The sequence below is a fragment of the Heteronotia binoei genome, chromosome 2 (genome assembly GCF_032191835.1).
Source record: "Heteronotia binoei isolate CCM8104 ecotype False Entrance Well chromosome 2, APGP_CSIRO_Hbin_v1, whole genome shotgun sequence".
NCBI classification, from domain to species: domain Eukaryota; kingdom Metazoa; phylum Chordata; class Lepidosauria; order Squamata; family Gekkonidae; genus Heteronotia; species Heteronotia binoei.
Window position 1 is genome coordinate 8438476 of NC_083224.1, and position 16063 is coordinate 8454538.

General features: G+C 52.9%; 1 protein-coding gene across 1 annotated transcript; it reads left to right on the top strand.

Annotated features, from left to right (window-relative positions):
• The first annotated feature begins 11119 nt into the window (after positions 1–11119).
• BCL2L1 (BCL2 like 1) lies at positions 11120–14355 on the top strand. Its single transcript, XM_060263627.1, has 2 exons — positions 11120–11137; positions 13690–14355. The coding sequence occupies exon 2, from the start codon at positions 13819–13821 to the stop codon at positions 14353–14355; it is 537 nt and encodes a 178-aa protein (XP_060119610.1). The 5' UTR covers positions 11120–11137; positions 13690–13818.
• The last annotated feature ends 1708 nt before the right edge of the window (positions 14356–16063 follow it).

Consider the following 16063-nt stretch of genomic DNA (forward strand, 5'->3'; position numbering starts at 1 on the left):
GGGGTTCGTATGAGGAGAGGCGGTCCCGCAAGTATGTCGGTCCCAGACCTCGTAAGGCTTTAAAGGACACCCTTGCTCGACACCCTGCTTCTTTGGTGCTCCGGATTTACTGGCTGGCCTCTGCTTGAGACAGGAAGCTGGAACCGATGGACCGCTGGTCCGATCCAGCAGGACTCTTCTGCTGTTGCAAACTCGAACTTGTTACTTCTCATTTTGCAGCACGTTGTTTTACAGTCCTTGTTTTTTTCGTTATGCCCGTCGGTGCTTTCATGCGTAGCTAGCCGTTTGTGCAAAGATGAGGAAAACGGGGGGGGGAGGGTATAAGAGGGCAAGGGCTGGATCGGGGTCTGTGGGCCTCGCTCTGCAACTCTGTGCAACTCTTCGGAATCACAGTGCCTCAGGGAGCTGCTGTAAGGATGAAATGAAGATACTCGCCACATGTGGATGTTCTGCTGATGGGGGTAGGAAGGGGGTGATAACTCCTGAGTTTTATTTGCAGAGCAAGACAGGTGGTTATTGCTGTTCTGGACAAGAAAGTGCCTAAGTGTTGCATGCCTTTTGGGTTTGTAGGTGCCATGCTGAGTCCTTAAGGTAAAGGTGTCAAACTCATTTGTTATGAGGGCCAGATATGACATAATTGAGACCTTGTTGGGTTGGGATGGGTTGGGCTGGCCAGGCCATGTGTGTACCTATTTAAGATTAGGTAGCAGAAATATAAACTTCCTAAAGGAAACAAACACAATTTAAAAAAAAATTAACTTACAATACGCTTAAAACATTAGAACCTGTTGGTCTTAAAGGTGCTTTCTTTGTATCTCTCACGGGATCCAGGGAACTGGGCAAAGGAAGCGCTGGCTCTTTCCTTCCTTCCCCAAGGGGTGGGGGTGGGTGCCTCAGCCAATAGAAGGGAGAGAGGCTTGGCTCGGTAACTCTGCTGTGCAATTGAGAGAGCCTGGAAAAACAAGCTCTGCCTTCCCCCCTTCCTCTCCAAGGGAGGAGCCTCGGCCAATGGCGAATACGGAGGTTTTGCTCTGTAGCTCCTGTGCGATTGAGCAAGCCTGGCAAAGCAAGCTGTTATGCAAAAGGAAGCAAGAGAGAGAGAGAAGGAAGCAGACGACAGCCAGTTGCTCGGGGGGCCTGATAGGAGCCCTCCGAGGGCCTGATTCGGCCCCTGGGCCGCATGTTTGACATCCGTGCCTTAAGTTATTGCTGCGTCAGGGTCAGCCTGACGGGATGGGGAACGCTGGGCCATTGTTAGGTCATCGGTTGTGCAGCCCATTCTCATTAAAGATGCAGGAGCACTGGTTGCCTCCCAAAGAGGGCGATGGCGATGGAGGCTCCAGTTCTGTTGTGCTCATCCACATATTTCCCGTTTCCTGCTCTGCATTCTTTCCTAGTGCGCTGTGCAAGAAGATTCTTTTATTTTGCTATCTCTCCTGTAACTCTTCACCCCGAGGGTTTCACAACGGGTCTCCAGTGAACATGGAGTCAATAAAATGATATCATAGTGACCCTAAAACCAGCTTGTAGCAAAAACGACCAGGACGGTACTCAAGAGAGATTAAGATGAGCACTAAAAAGAACAAGAAAACCCTCAAACTGCACAGCCAGACACATTTATCGCTTTATTCCCCGGGGAGGGGTGCTTGGCCCCCCTCTTCAGTCTTTAGCAGGCAGATTAGGAAAGTTTTGTGTAGGACCGTAATTGATTTACTGGCTTTCTAAATCGTGATTTTAAATTGTTTTCTGTATTTTATTTCTTTACTATTTATTGAATTTATATTCTGCCCTTCCCTCTAAAGGCAGGCTCAGGGCGGCTCACAGATTAAGGGTGACACAATCAGATTATCTGTACTACAGATCACAAGAACATAAGAGAAGCCATGTTGGATCAGGCCACTGGCTCCTCAGTCTGTGTCACATAAGAACACAAGAGAAGGCATGTTGGATCAGGCCAATGGCCCCTCCAGTCCAACACTCTGTGTCACATAAGAACATAAGAGAAGCCCTGTTGGATCAGGCCAATGGCCCATCCAGTCCAACACTCTGTGTCACATAAGAACACAAGAGAAGGCATGTTGGATCAGGCCAATGGCCCCTCCAGTCTAACACTCTGTGTCACATAAGAACATAAGAGAAGCCATGTTGGATCAGGCCAATGGCCCCTCCAGTCCAACACTCTGTGTCACATAAGAACATAAGAGAAGCCATGTTGGATCAGGCCAGTGGCTCCTCAGCCCAACACTCTGTGTCACATAAGAACACAAGAGAAGGCATGTTGGATCAGGCCAATGGCCCCTCCAGTCTAACACTCTGTGTCACATAAGAACATAAGAGAAGCCATGTTGGATCAGGCCAGTGGCTCCTCAGTCCAACACTCTGTGTCACATAAGAACACAAGAGAAGGCATGTTGGATCAGGCCAGTGGCCCCTCCAGTCTAACACTCTGTGTCACGTAAGAACATAAGAGAAGCCATGTTGGATCAGGCCAATGGCCCCTCCAGTCCAACACTCTGTGTCACATAAGAACACAAGAGAAGGCATGTTGGATCAGGCCAGTGGCTCCTCAGTCCAACACTCTGTGTCACATAAGAACATAAGAGAAGCCCTGTTGGATCAGACCAATGGCCCATCCGGTCCAACACTCTGTATCACATAAAAACATAAGAGAAGCCATGATGGATCAGGCCAATGGCCCCTCCAGTCCAACACTCTGTGTCACATAAGAACATAAGAGAAGCCATGATGGATCAGGCCAATGGCCCATCCAGTCCAACACTGTGTCACACAATGGCCAAAAAAACTAGGGGCCATCAGGAGGTCCACCAGTGGGGCTAGGACACTAGAACCCCTCCCACTGTGCCCCCCCCCAGGCACCCAGAAAACAGAGCATCACTGCCCCAGACAGAGAGTTCCAACAATACGCTATGGCTAATAGCGGCTGATGGACCTCTGCTTCATATGCTTCTCCAATCCCCTCTTGAAGCTGTCTATGCTTATAACCATCACCACCTCCTGTGGCAGTGAATTCCACGTGTTAATCGCCTTTTGGGTGAAGAAGTACTTCCTTTTATCAGTTCTAACCCGATTGCTCAACAATTTCATTGAATGCCCATGAGTTCTCGTATGGTGAGAAAGGGAGAATAGTAGTTCTACTTTCTCTATCCCATGCATAAACCTCTATCATGTCACCCCTCAGTTGACGTTTCTCCAAGCTAAAGAGCCCCAAGCGTTTTAACCTTTCTTCATAGGGAAAGTGTTCCAACCCTTGAATCATTCCAGTCGCCCTTTTCTGCACCTTTTTTCAATGCTATAATATCTTTTTATCTTTTTTGAGGTGCGGCGACCAGAACTGCACACACTACTCCAAATGAGACCGCACCATCGATTTATACGGGGGCATTATGATACTGGCTGATTTATTTTCAGCTCCCTTCCTAATAATTCCCAGCATGGCGTTGGCCTTTTTTATTGCAATAGCACACTGTCGGGACATTTTCAGTCAGTTATCTACCAATCATTCTGAATTCTGTTAAGACAGAAAGATAGCTGGTAAATATTTTAAATAAAACATATCACTTGGCACCCAAAACTGAGTTTCTTGTCACCATAAATGACCCTTGTGTACCAGGATCAATTAAAGTTTCATATCTTTATTGTAGACCAAACAGCCTCGGTTGCAATAAGATCTTAAAAATGCACCAGGAGAGAAGCAGAAGTATCTTTCCAGGATCAGCCTGCTGTACCCTTCGACCTAGATCAGGGGCGGGGAACCTCTGTCCCGAGGGCCGTATATGGCCCTCGAGGTCAATTGGTGTGGCCCTCAGGAATTGCTGGACCGAACCGAGCCCTGTGGCAGCCTCCCTGGGGCCTGGCCTAAAATGCTAATATTAGAGGATGTGGTCTAATATACTATTGAGTTCCTGCTGGGCTTTTTCTACAAAAAAGCTCTGGACCTGTGCATTCGCCTAAGGCGGCAGGCTGTGTGTGCGCGCACGCACCAAATTATGTTCGCCCCACATGACTTCAAACAGAAAAGCAATTAGGGTTTGCAGAATCTTTCGGGCTCGAGTGCCGTGTTCTACTGGAGAAAGTTTTCCTTCCAGACGTTTCGTTCTCAGCTGCGGAGAACATCCTCAGTGGCGTTGCAGCCGGAGCAGGCGCTCTGACCTTCTTGGCTGCTGTGCATTGAGTGGGGCCAGGGCTGCTGGAGAGCTGCTATTTCTAGGCCTCTCACCACACCCCCTCCAGCCTAGAAATAGCAGCTCTCCAGCAGCCCTGGTCTCACTCGATGCACAGCAGCCAAGAAGGTCAGAGCGCCTGCTCCGGCTGCAGCGCCACTGAGGATGTTCTCCGCAGCTGAGAACGAAACGTCTGGAAGGAAAACTTTCTCCAGTAGAACACGGCACTTGAGCCCGAAAGATTCTACAAACCCTAATGATGTTACCAGCCGTGAAAACCTGAAATCTTTGAGAAAAGCAATTGTTTGCATTAATTTTGCCGGCCTGTATCGTTCTCCGTCAGCGGAGCACTGTTTTTTAAGTTGATCATTTTTTATGGCCCGCGAATGATGTTCTAAATATCCATATGGCCCTTGGCAAAAAAAAAAAGGTTCCCCGCCTCTGGCCTAAACTGAGAGGGTGCTCTATCCATATAGAAACCAAACCCCCAGACTGTTTGCAGAGTTTCAGTTAGAGGCCAGGCCAATGTTCTGTAGAGCTTCCACTCAGCATTACATGATTGCTTCATGCAGAGGGGCAGCAAACACCCTGAATCCCCAAGTCCAAACAAGGACTCCGTCCAGTTTTGGAATTCCCCCCTCCCCCGTGTCTCTTGGAACAGGTATGATGCAGCCGTGGTCAAATAACGATTCTGAGACCGATTTGGGGGAAGTCTCGTCTCTCTGCAGCCGGAAAAGACAGTCATGTGGGGGAAACTCCAGTCGAGAAGAAGGGGCCCTCAGGGACGGTGGCTCAGTGGTAGAGCATCTGCTTGGGAAGCAGAAGGTTCCAGGTTCAATCCCTGGCATCTCCAAAAAAGGGTCCAGGCAAATAGGTGTGAAAAACCTCAGGTTGAGACCCTGGAGAGCCGCTGCCAGTCTGAGAAGACAATACTGACTTTGATGGACCAAGTGTCTGATTCAGTAGAAGGCAGCTTCATATGTTCATATGTTCATATGAACTTCCAGTCTAGTTTTTGAAATCTCTTTTCCCCTTTCTTTCTTCCCCCTTCTCTCCCACAAACGGGAAATACCTACGTTGCTTCTGAGGAATTCACACTGAACGTGAGCGTGTCCAAAGACGACATGTCTAGTTGAAGAAGAAGAAGACTGCAGCTTTATACCCCGCCCTTCTCTCTGAATCGGAGACTCAGAGCGGCTTGTTGGTGTTCAGTTTCACAGTCGAGTCTGACTCTCTGTGACCTCGTGGACAAAGTCACACCAGGCCCTCCTGACCTCCACCATCCTCCAAAGTCTGCCCAAATTAGTTACATCAGTAATGCTCTCCAGCCATCTCCTCTTTTGCCGTCCCCTTCTTCTTTTGCCTTCTGTCTTTACAAGCATCAGGGTCTTCTCCAGGGAGTGCTCCCTTCTCATTGGGTGGCCAAAGAGCGGCTTACAATCTCCTATATCTTCTCCCCCCCACAACAGACGTCCTGTGAGGTGGGTGAGGCTGAGAGGGCTCTCCCAGCAGCTGCCCTTTCAAGGACAACTTCTGCGAGAGCTGTAGCTGACCCAAGGCCATTCCAGCAGCTGCAGGTGGAGGAGTGGGGAATCAAACCCGGTCCTCCCAGGTAAGAGTCGGCACACTTAACCACTACACCAAACTGGCTCTCAAGAAGGAGATATTGGATTTATACCCTGCCCTTCACTCTGAATCTCAGAGTGGCTCACAATTTCCTTTCCCTTCCTCCCCCACAACAGACACCCTGTGAGGGGGTTGGGGCTGAGAGAGCTCTGACAGAAGCTGCCCTTTCAAGGACAATCTCTGCCAGAGCTATGGCTGACCCAAGGCCATGCCAGCAGCTGCAGGCAGAGGAGTGGCGAATCAAACCCGGTCCTCCCAGATAAGAGTCCGCACACTTCACCACTACACCAAACTGGCTCTCTAGTTTATTTATTTATTTATTTATTTGGGATTTGTATCCCGCCCTTCCCACAAGTGGCTCAGGGCGGCTTCCAACAACTAATCAACATAAATTTAACAATTTTAAATATAAAACAATTAAATAATTAACATTTAAACATTAAAACCAGTAACATTTCACTTCATAAAACAATACAGCTTAAAAGCAATAACATGTCATTTTATATAAACAGATGGCTGGCCAGTTACGTCAAGTTTTATCCCAGCTAGGTGTAGGCCAGCCGGAAGAGGGTCGTCTTACAGGCCCTGCGGAATTGAGCCAAGTCCCGCAGGGCCCTCACCTCTTCCGGCAGCTGATTCCACCAAGTGGGGGCCATAACGGAGAAAGCCCTTTCTCGGGTGACTTTCAAGCGGGCTTCTTTTGGCCCGGGGATAGAGAGGAGATTTTGTGTTCCTGACCTCAGTGCTCTCTGGGGAACATGTGGGGAGAGACGGTCCTTCAGGTAGGCAGGTCCCAGGCCATATAGGGCTTTAAAGGTAATAACCAGCACCTTGTACCGGACTCGGTACATCACTGGAAGCCAGTGCAGAGTCCGAAGACCCGGCCGAATGTGTCCCCACTTTGGGAGACCCAATAACAGCCGGGCCGCGGCATTCTGCACCAGCTGCAGTTTCCGAGTCCAGGACAGGGGCAGCCCCATGTAGAGGGCATTGCAGTAGTCCAACCTCGAGGTGACCGTAGCATGGATCACTGTTGCTAGGTCGTCACGCTCCAGGAAGGGGGCCAGCTGCCTTGCCCGCCTAAGATGAAAAAATGCGGACTTGGCAGTTGAGGAGGAAGATGCTGATAATGGCTGGATTCCACTCCCTCTCGTGATACCTGGCTGGCGGTCTTGTTTTCTGAGAATCTGCTCCTCCAAGGTGTATGAACTCCAGGGATGCCAAATTCGAAATCTGTGGCTGGCAGCTCCTTCTTTTGATGCTCTCACTAAGCAGGGCAGGTTGATTTGCAGGTGGACATATGAACATATCAAGCTGCTTTCTACTGACTCATTCCATCAAAGTCAGTATTGTCTACTTCAGGGGTTCCCAACCCCCAGGCTGTGGACCAGTACTGGGCCGTGGCCTGTTAGCAACTGGTCCATGAGTTGTATAATTATTTCATTACATATTACAATATAATAAGAAGACGACATTGGATTTATATCCTGCCCTCCGCTTCGAATTTCAGAGTCTCAGAGCGGCTCACAATCTCCTTTCCCTTCCTCCCCCCCACAACAGACACCCTGTGAGGTAGATGAAGATATTGGATTTATATCCCGCTCTCCACTCCGAAGAGTCTCAGAGCGGCTCACAATCTCCTTTCCCTTCCTCCCCCACAACAGACACCCTCTGAGGTAGATGAAGATATTGGATTTATATCCTGCCCTCCACTCCGAAGAGTCTCAGAGCGGCTCACAATCCCCTTTCCCTTCCTCCCCCACAACAGACACCCTGTGATATAGATGAAGATATTGGATTTATATCCCGCCCTCCACTCCGAAGAGTCTCAGAGCGGCTCACAATCTCCTTTCCTTTCCTCCCCCACAATAGACACCCTGTGAGGTAGAAGAAAATATTGGATTTATATCCCGCCCTCCACTCCAGAGAGTCTCAGAGTGGCTCACAATCTCCTTTCCCTTCCTCCCCCACAACAGACACCCTGTGAGGTAGATGAAGATATTGGATTTATATCCCGCCCTCCACTCCGAAGAGTCTCAGAGCGGCTCACACTCTCCTTAACCTCCCCCCCCCCCCCACAACAGACGCCCTGTGAGGTAGATGAAGATATTGGATTTATATCCCGCCCTCCACTCCGAAGAGTCTCAGAGCGGCTCACACTCTCCTTAACCTCCCTCCCCCACAACAGACGCCCTGTGAGGTAGATGGAGATATTGGATTTATATCCCGCCCTCCACTCCGAAAAGTCTCAGAGCGGCTCACAATCTCCTTTCCCTTCCTCCCTCCCACAACATACACCCTGTGAGGTACATGAAGATGTTGGATTTATATCCCGCCCTCCACTCCGAAGAGTCTCAGAGTGGCTCACAATCTCCTTCCCCTTCCTCTCCCACAACAGACACCCTGTGAGGTAGCTGAAGATATTGGATTTATATCCCGCCCTCCACTCCGAAGAGTCTCAGAGCAGCTCACAATCTCCTTTCCCTTCCTCCCCCCCACAACATACACCCTGTGAGGTAGATGAAGATATTGGATTTATATCCCGCCCTCCACTCCGAAGAGTCTCAGAGTGGCTCACAATCTCCTTCCCCTTCCTCTCCCACAACAGACACCTTGGATGGGGCTGAGAAAGCTCTTCCCAGAAGTGGCCCTTTCAAGGACAACTCCTACCAGAGCTATGGCTGACCCGAGGCCATTCCAGCAGCTGCAAGTGGAGAAGTAGGAAATCAAACCCAGTTCTCCCAAATAAGAGTCTGCATACTTAACCACCATGCCATACTAATAGAAATAAAGTGCACAATTGTATCATCCCAAAACCACCACCACCACCCCGGTCCCTGGAAAAATGGTCTTCCACAAAACCTGTCCCTGGTGCAAAAAAGGTTGGGGACCACTGGTCTACTCGGACTGGCAGCGGCTCTCCAGGGTCTCAAGCTGAGGCTTTTCACGCCTATCTGCCTGGACCCTTTTGAGTTGGAGATGCCAGGGATTGAACCTGGGACCTTCTGCTTCCCAAGCAGATGCTCTACCACTGAGCCACTGTCCCTCCCCTGCTCTCCAGGGTCTCAAGCTAAGGTTTTTCATGCCACCTTGCCTGGACCCTTTTCAGTTGGAGATGCCGGGGATTGAACCTGGGACCTTCTGCTTCCCAAGCAGATGCTCTGCCACTGAGCCACCATCCCTCCCCTGCTCTCCAGGGTCTCAAGCTGAGGTTTTTCACGCCTATTTGCCTGGACCCTTTTTAGTTGGCGATGCCGGGAATTGAACCTGGGATCTTCTGCTTACCAAGCTCTACCACTGAGCCACCGTCCCTCCCTATTACTCTGGCCAGCCCGACTCCTAGGTGCAGAACTGACACAGCCATTCCTTCCTGTACATAGTTCTCCAGCAATTAAAGTACAGGAGCAGTTGCGAGGGTCAAACCAGGGCAGCTGCTAGAAGGGAGACTGTAACCCATGGAGGGGTGGATCCAAACTGAATTGGCAATTTCCACCAATTGCCTCTGCTTGGTATGCAGAAGGTCCCCCGGTTCAGTCCCTGGCATCTCCAGTTGAAAGGACCAGGCAGTGGGTGATGCAAAAGACCTTGGGCGCCACTGTCCGTCTGAGTAGACAGCAGTGTTCCCTCTAAGCTGCAGAGTCTTGTGAGCAAAAATGCTACTTTGTGAGTTACTGGCATTAAAGTTGTGAGCTCCTGCATCAATTATTGCGCTCTGGGGGCCGTCCTTCCTGAGCCAAGACAAAAACGTGTGAGCTGGAGGCTAGAAATCTGTGAGCTTGCTCACGCTAGAGGGAACACCGGTAGACAGCAGTGAGCGACTATGATGGCCAGTGGTCTGAGTCTCGATAAGGCAGCCTCGTGTGTCCCAACAGCAGCATTTTGTGGAGCTCCACGGGACAGAGGAAGACAAGAAAGTTCCGCTTTATTACTGGGAAATGTAGTCTAGCGGCTCCCGCTTCTGGGCCTAGATCAGGACTGGCCAAACCTGCTTAAGGAAGAGCCGCATGCACATCCAATGTGTCAGAGCTGCGAGGCATGAAGGAAGGAAGGAAAATAGATGGCGGGAGGGAGGGAGAGGTGGACAGAAAGCAACTTTAACTTTAAATGCATTCTCCAAGACTGGCTGCCTTGGAGAAGTGATTTAAAGAGAGAAATGTCTTCTCCAAGCTGGCTGATGGTCAGTGGGGGCTTGGAGAGCCACACAATATGTGTGAAAGAGCCACATGTGGCTCCCGAGGCACAGTTTGGCCACTCCTGGCGTAGATGCAGGAGACATGGGGTGCTGCAGGAGGTCAGAGCGAAAGAGCTGGAGAGAGCAGGGCGGCCAGAAAGGCTGAAGACGGGGGAGTAGAGATAAATAGGAAGGGAAGGAAAGGAAAGGTCCCCTGTGCAAGCACCAGCCGTTTTCGACTTTGGGGTGACGTTGCTTTCACGACGTTTTCACGGCAGACTTTTTACGGGGTGGTTTGCCATTGCCAAGAGCCCCATGGCGCAGAGTGTTAAAGCTGCAGTACTGCAGTCCTACGCTCTGCTCAAGACCTGAGTTCAATCCCCGGTGGAAGCTGGGTTTTCAGGTAGCCGGCTCGAGGTTGACTCAGCCTCCTATCCTTCCGAGGTCGGTCAAATGAGTCCACAGCTTGCTGGGGGGGGGGGAAGCGTAGATGACTGGGGAAGGCAATGGCAAACCACCCCGTCAAAAGTCTGCCGTGAAAACGTGAAAGCAACGTCACCCCAAAGTCGGAAACGACTGGTGCTTGCACAGGGGACCTTTCCTTTCCTTGCCATTGCCTTCCCCAGTCCTCTATACTCCCCCCCGGCAAGCTAGGTACTCCTTTTACCGACCTCGGAAAGATGGAAGACTGAGTCAACCTCGAGCCGGCTACCTGAAAACCCAACTTCCGCCGGAGATCGAACTCAGGCCGCGAGCAGAGCAGATCTGCAGCTAGGTGGCTGCAAGCCTCAGTCTGAAGCTCAGCTTGGCTTCTCTTCCTTAGTCCGTTCTTGACCCTCTGCGGAAATCTCTTCCACAGGGTCCCGACCGCATGCCTGCTGTGCGAGGAGGAATGGGAGGACGTGCGCTGGGTAGTATTCCAGGCGAGCCTCTCTGAGCGGCTGGGTTGTGCAGCCAGGGACCGATGAGATCGCTCTCCCCCCCCCCCCTGCTAGGTTGTGGGGCGGGGGAGGGACAGCCCTTGCGGGGCGGGGCCTGTGCGGATTGCGAAGAGGGTGGGCCAGTGCCCGCCTGCCACTAATCCCCGCTGTCTCCTCCATGTTCTCTCCAGCAGCGCTGAGATTTCCCCAGACCTGAGCTGATCCTGCCTCTCCAGGGGGTGAGTACTCTCTGGCCGTTTCTGACCCGGAGCCCCCCCACCCCTAGGGTGTCACCTGGCCGTTGTTACCCGGACGGCCTCCCGGGAAGGCAGGGATGCCGCTGGCTGCCTGGCCTCTGCCCGGCTCCTGGGAAAAGGAAAGAACAGGGGTTGGGGGGGGGGGAGGAAGCGGCTGGTTCTTAGAACTAATTGAAGTGGAAGGCTGCGTGCTCGGAATCCGCAAGGAGTTTGCAGGAGTTGGCGGCTCAGGGCACTTCTCCCAGGGTGGGAGCTTTTTGCACTGTGCTACAAGGAGCTGCAGGAAACCCAGGTCTGCTCAGCTTGGGGGGCTGTGTGTGGGTGTTTGTGTGTGTGTGTGTGTGTGTGTCTTTTCCTTGCCTGTTGCTGCAGCCCGAACTAGCAGTGCGGAAACTCTTTTTCTCTGCCCCCGGAGTGGGCTGCTAGGGGATAGGGGGGGGGGGGAGGCATGTGGAAAATGAGCTGCTTTCCCAGTTGCAAGGGGACCGGCCGTGTAACGCAACTCCCCCCGCCCGCCGGCCGACTTCTGCTGGCCTTGAGATCGAAGCCAGAGCGATTGTCCTGGCGCTCGAGCACACCTGGAAGCCGGCTGCCCCCAACTGAAAGGGAGATCTCTGCTTGGGCTGCCCTCTTCTGTTGACTCTCTGCCGTCACCCTGGACTCCTCCAGCTTCTGGGGGGGGGGGGGAGAACGGAGCCGCGCCAGGGAGGGGGGATTGTTCCTTCCGGAGCCATTGTTGGATCAAAAGCAAACACGCTGAAAGCCTCACCCAGCACTTTTCCCTTTAAAAAAAAAATAATAATAATCAGGAAGCGCTTTGATCCCAGAGAGGAGGGCGGGAGGGAGGGGGCGGAGCCGCAGGGGGGCGTGAAGGGAGGGAGGGCGGAGCCTCCGCGCTCCTCTGCTGCAGCTGAGCCTCGGAGCCGCAGCACTCCATCAAGGTGGCAGAGGGAGCCCTCCCCAGCCGCTTCCCTCGGCGGCCGGGCTTGCTGTCGGATCGCTCCGGTCGCAGCCGGTTTCCCTTCCAAAGCTCGATCTGAGATGAGGCTTTGGAGGCCCCCTCGGGGACCAGCTGCCGGGCCCTGCTGCTGCTTTGGGACAAAAGACCCGGCGAGCGGCGCCTGAGCTCGGTAGAGGAGCTGCTGGGGGTGAGCCCCATGCCTGTGATGGATTGGGGGGGCAGGGGGGGCAGGTGGGAGAGATAGAAGAGCGGAGGGTGTTGCAGATCAGATCCCCGAGGGTGCTCGGTACTGATTGAGTCTCCCAAATTAGCTGCGTTTGCACCCGGTAGCGCCTTAAGGGACCATTGAGATTCGAGAATCAAAGCTATCAATGTAGAGAGCTTTGAAATCTTGCTGGTTTGTAAAGTTCTGTTGGACTTGACTCTCGCTCAGGGGTGGCCAAACTGCGGCTCAGGAGCCACATGTGGCTCTTTTGTACATGTGGTGTGGCTCTTGAAGCCCCCACCGCTCCATCGGCTGGCTTGGAGAATGCATATAAAGTTGCTTTCTTTCCAACTCTCCCTCCCAGTTTGGTGTAGTGCTGAAGTGCGCGGACTCTTATCTGGGAGAGCCGAGTTTGATTCCGCACTCCTCCCCTTGCACCTGCTGGAATGGCCTTGGGTCAGCCATAGCTCTGGCAGAGGTTGTCCTTGAAAGTGCAGCTGCTGAGAGAGCCCTCTCCAGCCCCACCCACCTCACAGGGTGTCTGTTGGGGGGGTGGGGAAGGAAAAGGAAATTGTGAGCCACTCTGAGACTCTTCAGAATGGAGGGCGGGATATAAATCCAATACCTTCATCTACCTCATAGGGTGTCTGTTGTGGGGGAGGAAGGGAAAGGAGATTGTGAGCCGCTCTGAGACTCTCTGGAGTGGAGGGCGGGATATAAATCCACTATCTTCATCTACCTCACAGGGTGTCTGTTGTGGGGGAGGAAGGGAAAGGAGATTGTGAGCCGCTCTGAGACTCTTCAGAATGGAGGGCGGGATATAAATCCAATATCTTCATCTACCTCACAGGGTGTCTGTTGTGGGGGAGGAAGGGAAAGGAGATTGTGAGCCGTTCTGAGACTCTTCAGAGTGGAGGTCGGAATATAAATCCAATATCTTCATCTACCTCACAGGGTGTCTGTTGTGGGGGAGGAAGGGAAAGGAGATTGTGAGCCGCTCTGAGACTCTTCGGAGTGGAGGGTGGAATATAAATCCAATATCTTCTTCTTCTCCCTCCTCCCATCTATTTGCCTTCCTTCCTTCCTTCCTTCCTTCCTTCCTTCCTTCCTTCCTTCCTTCCTTCCTTCCTTCCTTCCTTCCTTCCTTCCTTCTCTGAGACATCTGATGTTCATGTCTTGTAGCTCTTACATTAAACAAGTTAGGCCCCCCCCCCCCCCGCTCTGGCTGTTCCGCTGCAAACCCAACCCAGCTGCCCGCTGAAATGCCCTCCCAAGTTAATGGAGGACGGCTTCCGTGTGCTCCAGGCTACGAAGCCGAAGGCCAGCCTGCTAACCGTTTCCTTTGCTTTCTTCTTTCCTTCCTTGCAGCTGTCCCGCCTGGCGCTTGGATCGTCACCACAGGCCATGGAGAAGAGCAGCAGCCCCCAGACCCGATAAACCCGCCGGCGGACTGGTGTTCCGGACCATGGACTCACTGAGACACCCTGAGGTGTGAAAATGTCGAGCAGGAACAGGGAGCTGGTGACGGACTTTATTTCCTACAAGCTGTCTCAGAGGGGCTACAGCTTGAGCGAAGTGGAGGGGGACGGAGAGGACAGGACAGAGCTGGCTGGAGAGATGGGCAGCATCCCCAACGGGAGCCCGTCGTGGCACCCCGGCGCCAGCCCGGTCGTCAACGGCGCCACCGGGCACCCGAGCGTCCTCGAAGGCCCGGAAGGCAGTCCCGGGTTGGACGTGAGGCAAACGCTGCGGGAAGCCGGCGACGAATTTGAACTGAGGTACCGCCGGGCTTTCAGCGACCTCACCTCCCAGCTCCACATCACCCCCGGCACGGCATACCAGAGTTTCGAGCAGGTGGTGAACGAACTCTTCCGGGACGGGGTGAACTGGGGGCGGATAGTGGCTTTTTTCTCCTTCGGAGGCACAGGGCCCTCCGAAGGAGAAAAAAGCCACTATCCGCCCCCAGCTTCACCCCGTCCCGGAAGAGTTCGTTCACCACCTGCTCGAAACTCTGGTATGCGTGCGCGAGGGTGATGCTGGAGCTGGCGAGGAGACGGTCGCTGAAAGCCCGGCGGTACCCTCAGTTCAAATTCCCGTCGCCCGGCTTCCCGCAGCGTTTGCCCTCACGTCCAATGCCGGTCTTGGGGGTGGTGAATGGGAACGAGAAGGGTCCAGTTTACTGCTCGGGGAGGGACTCTCTCTGTTGTGGCAGCAGAAGAGGAGGCGATCTCTGTAATGACCACCTTGGCCGTTTCGGGGAGGAGCTTCCGTCTCCCTCCGCGGAAGGGGAAAGTATGAATGACTCTTTCCTAAGACGCCAGCGTCTGGTTTCTCTAATAGGTGGTATCGAGTTGCTGGAAGCGCTCGAGAGGGGGCGGAGGATTGGCTCTGTGCTCTGATACGCTTCCTTACTAGCGTCCTGCTTATTGGCAGAGACGCGGTACTGGGCCAAATGTTCTCAGCGCGTCTAAAAAACGTCCCCCCGGCTGCGAACCTGATCGGTATGAGTTGCCGTCTTGCCTTCCTGCGGGTTTGGTTCTAACCACCCGCGGCCCTGTCTCTTGAGTCTTCCTGTTCATTAGGATTGTTCACAGCACGAGGCCCTCCAAACAAGGTTAGACGCTGCCCCAGAACTGCCAGTTATACCCCGATATCCTGTCCTCATTAATTTTGGCCGCATTTTTTTCCCAACGTGAAAACTGCTTTGCATTTTGTGCCTAATTTATCCTTGCAAGGACCACGCCCGCCCCCACCTCCCCTCCCCGGTCCCCGACTTGCCCCAAGTGAGCTTTTCATCAGACTTCCTGTTTCCCTGCGTTTAAAGTGACCTTTGTGGAGACTGGTGGTCCCTCGCTCCTCAAGTCAAACACTCGCGTTTTGAACCAGAGTGAAGTGAAGAGGTTAAACAGCGGTCTCCCCTGGCCACGGCCCGGTGTCAAAGGGGTGTGTTGGTGCATTTGCAGGGCTGAGGTCCCCAGAAAAGGGAACCTTTGTGGGGCGGTTGCACAGATCAGATCTGGACTTTTCTTCATTGGCTGGCTTCCGTACGGTGACGCAAGGGCAATCGACTGTGGCAAGAGGTCTCCCCCAAGGGGTGCAGTTTGGTGCACAGCCCGATCCTGGGATGAGCGTGCTGTGAAAGAGCAGCTTCCGTCAGGAGTGGTGTGACTTTACGTTTTTGCCAGCAACTTCCTAAAACTTTTTTGTGTCCCTTTTTTTTTTTTTTTTGCTTGACAGGAAGGTTCTGCTTTCACTAAAACTGTGGCATAGGGCAGATGTGGTTGGGAGGCTGAAAGAGATGGCCTGCCAATGGCTGCAATACATACATCCCTGGCGTAGGGAGTGCTTCTGCATTCTAGAAACTAAGAGTATAAGAAGAGCCCTGCTGGATCAGGCCAGTGAGGGTCCATCTAGTCCAGCTTCCTGTCTCACACAGGAGCCAACCAGTTCCTCTGGAGGGACAACAACAGGGCAGAGAGGCCTTCCTAAGAATATCAGAAGAGCCCTGCTGGGTCAGACCAGAGAGGGTCCATCAAGTCCAGCCTCCTGTCTCACACAGTGGCTAACCAGTTCCTCTGGAGAGCCAACAACAGGGCAGAGAGGCCAAGGCCTTCATAAGAACATCAGAAGAGCCCTGCTGGGTCAGACCAGAGAGGGTCCATCTAGTCCAGCCTCCTGTCTCACACAGGGGCCAGCCAGTCTCCCTGGAGGGCCAACAACAGGGCAGAGAGGCTGAGGCCTT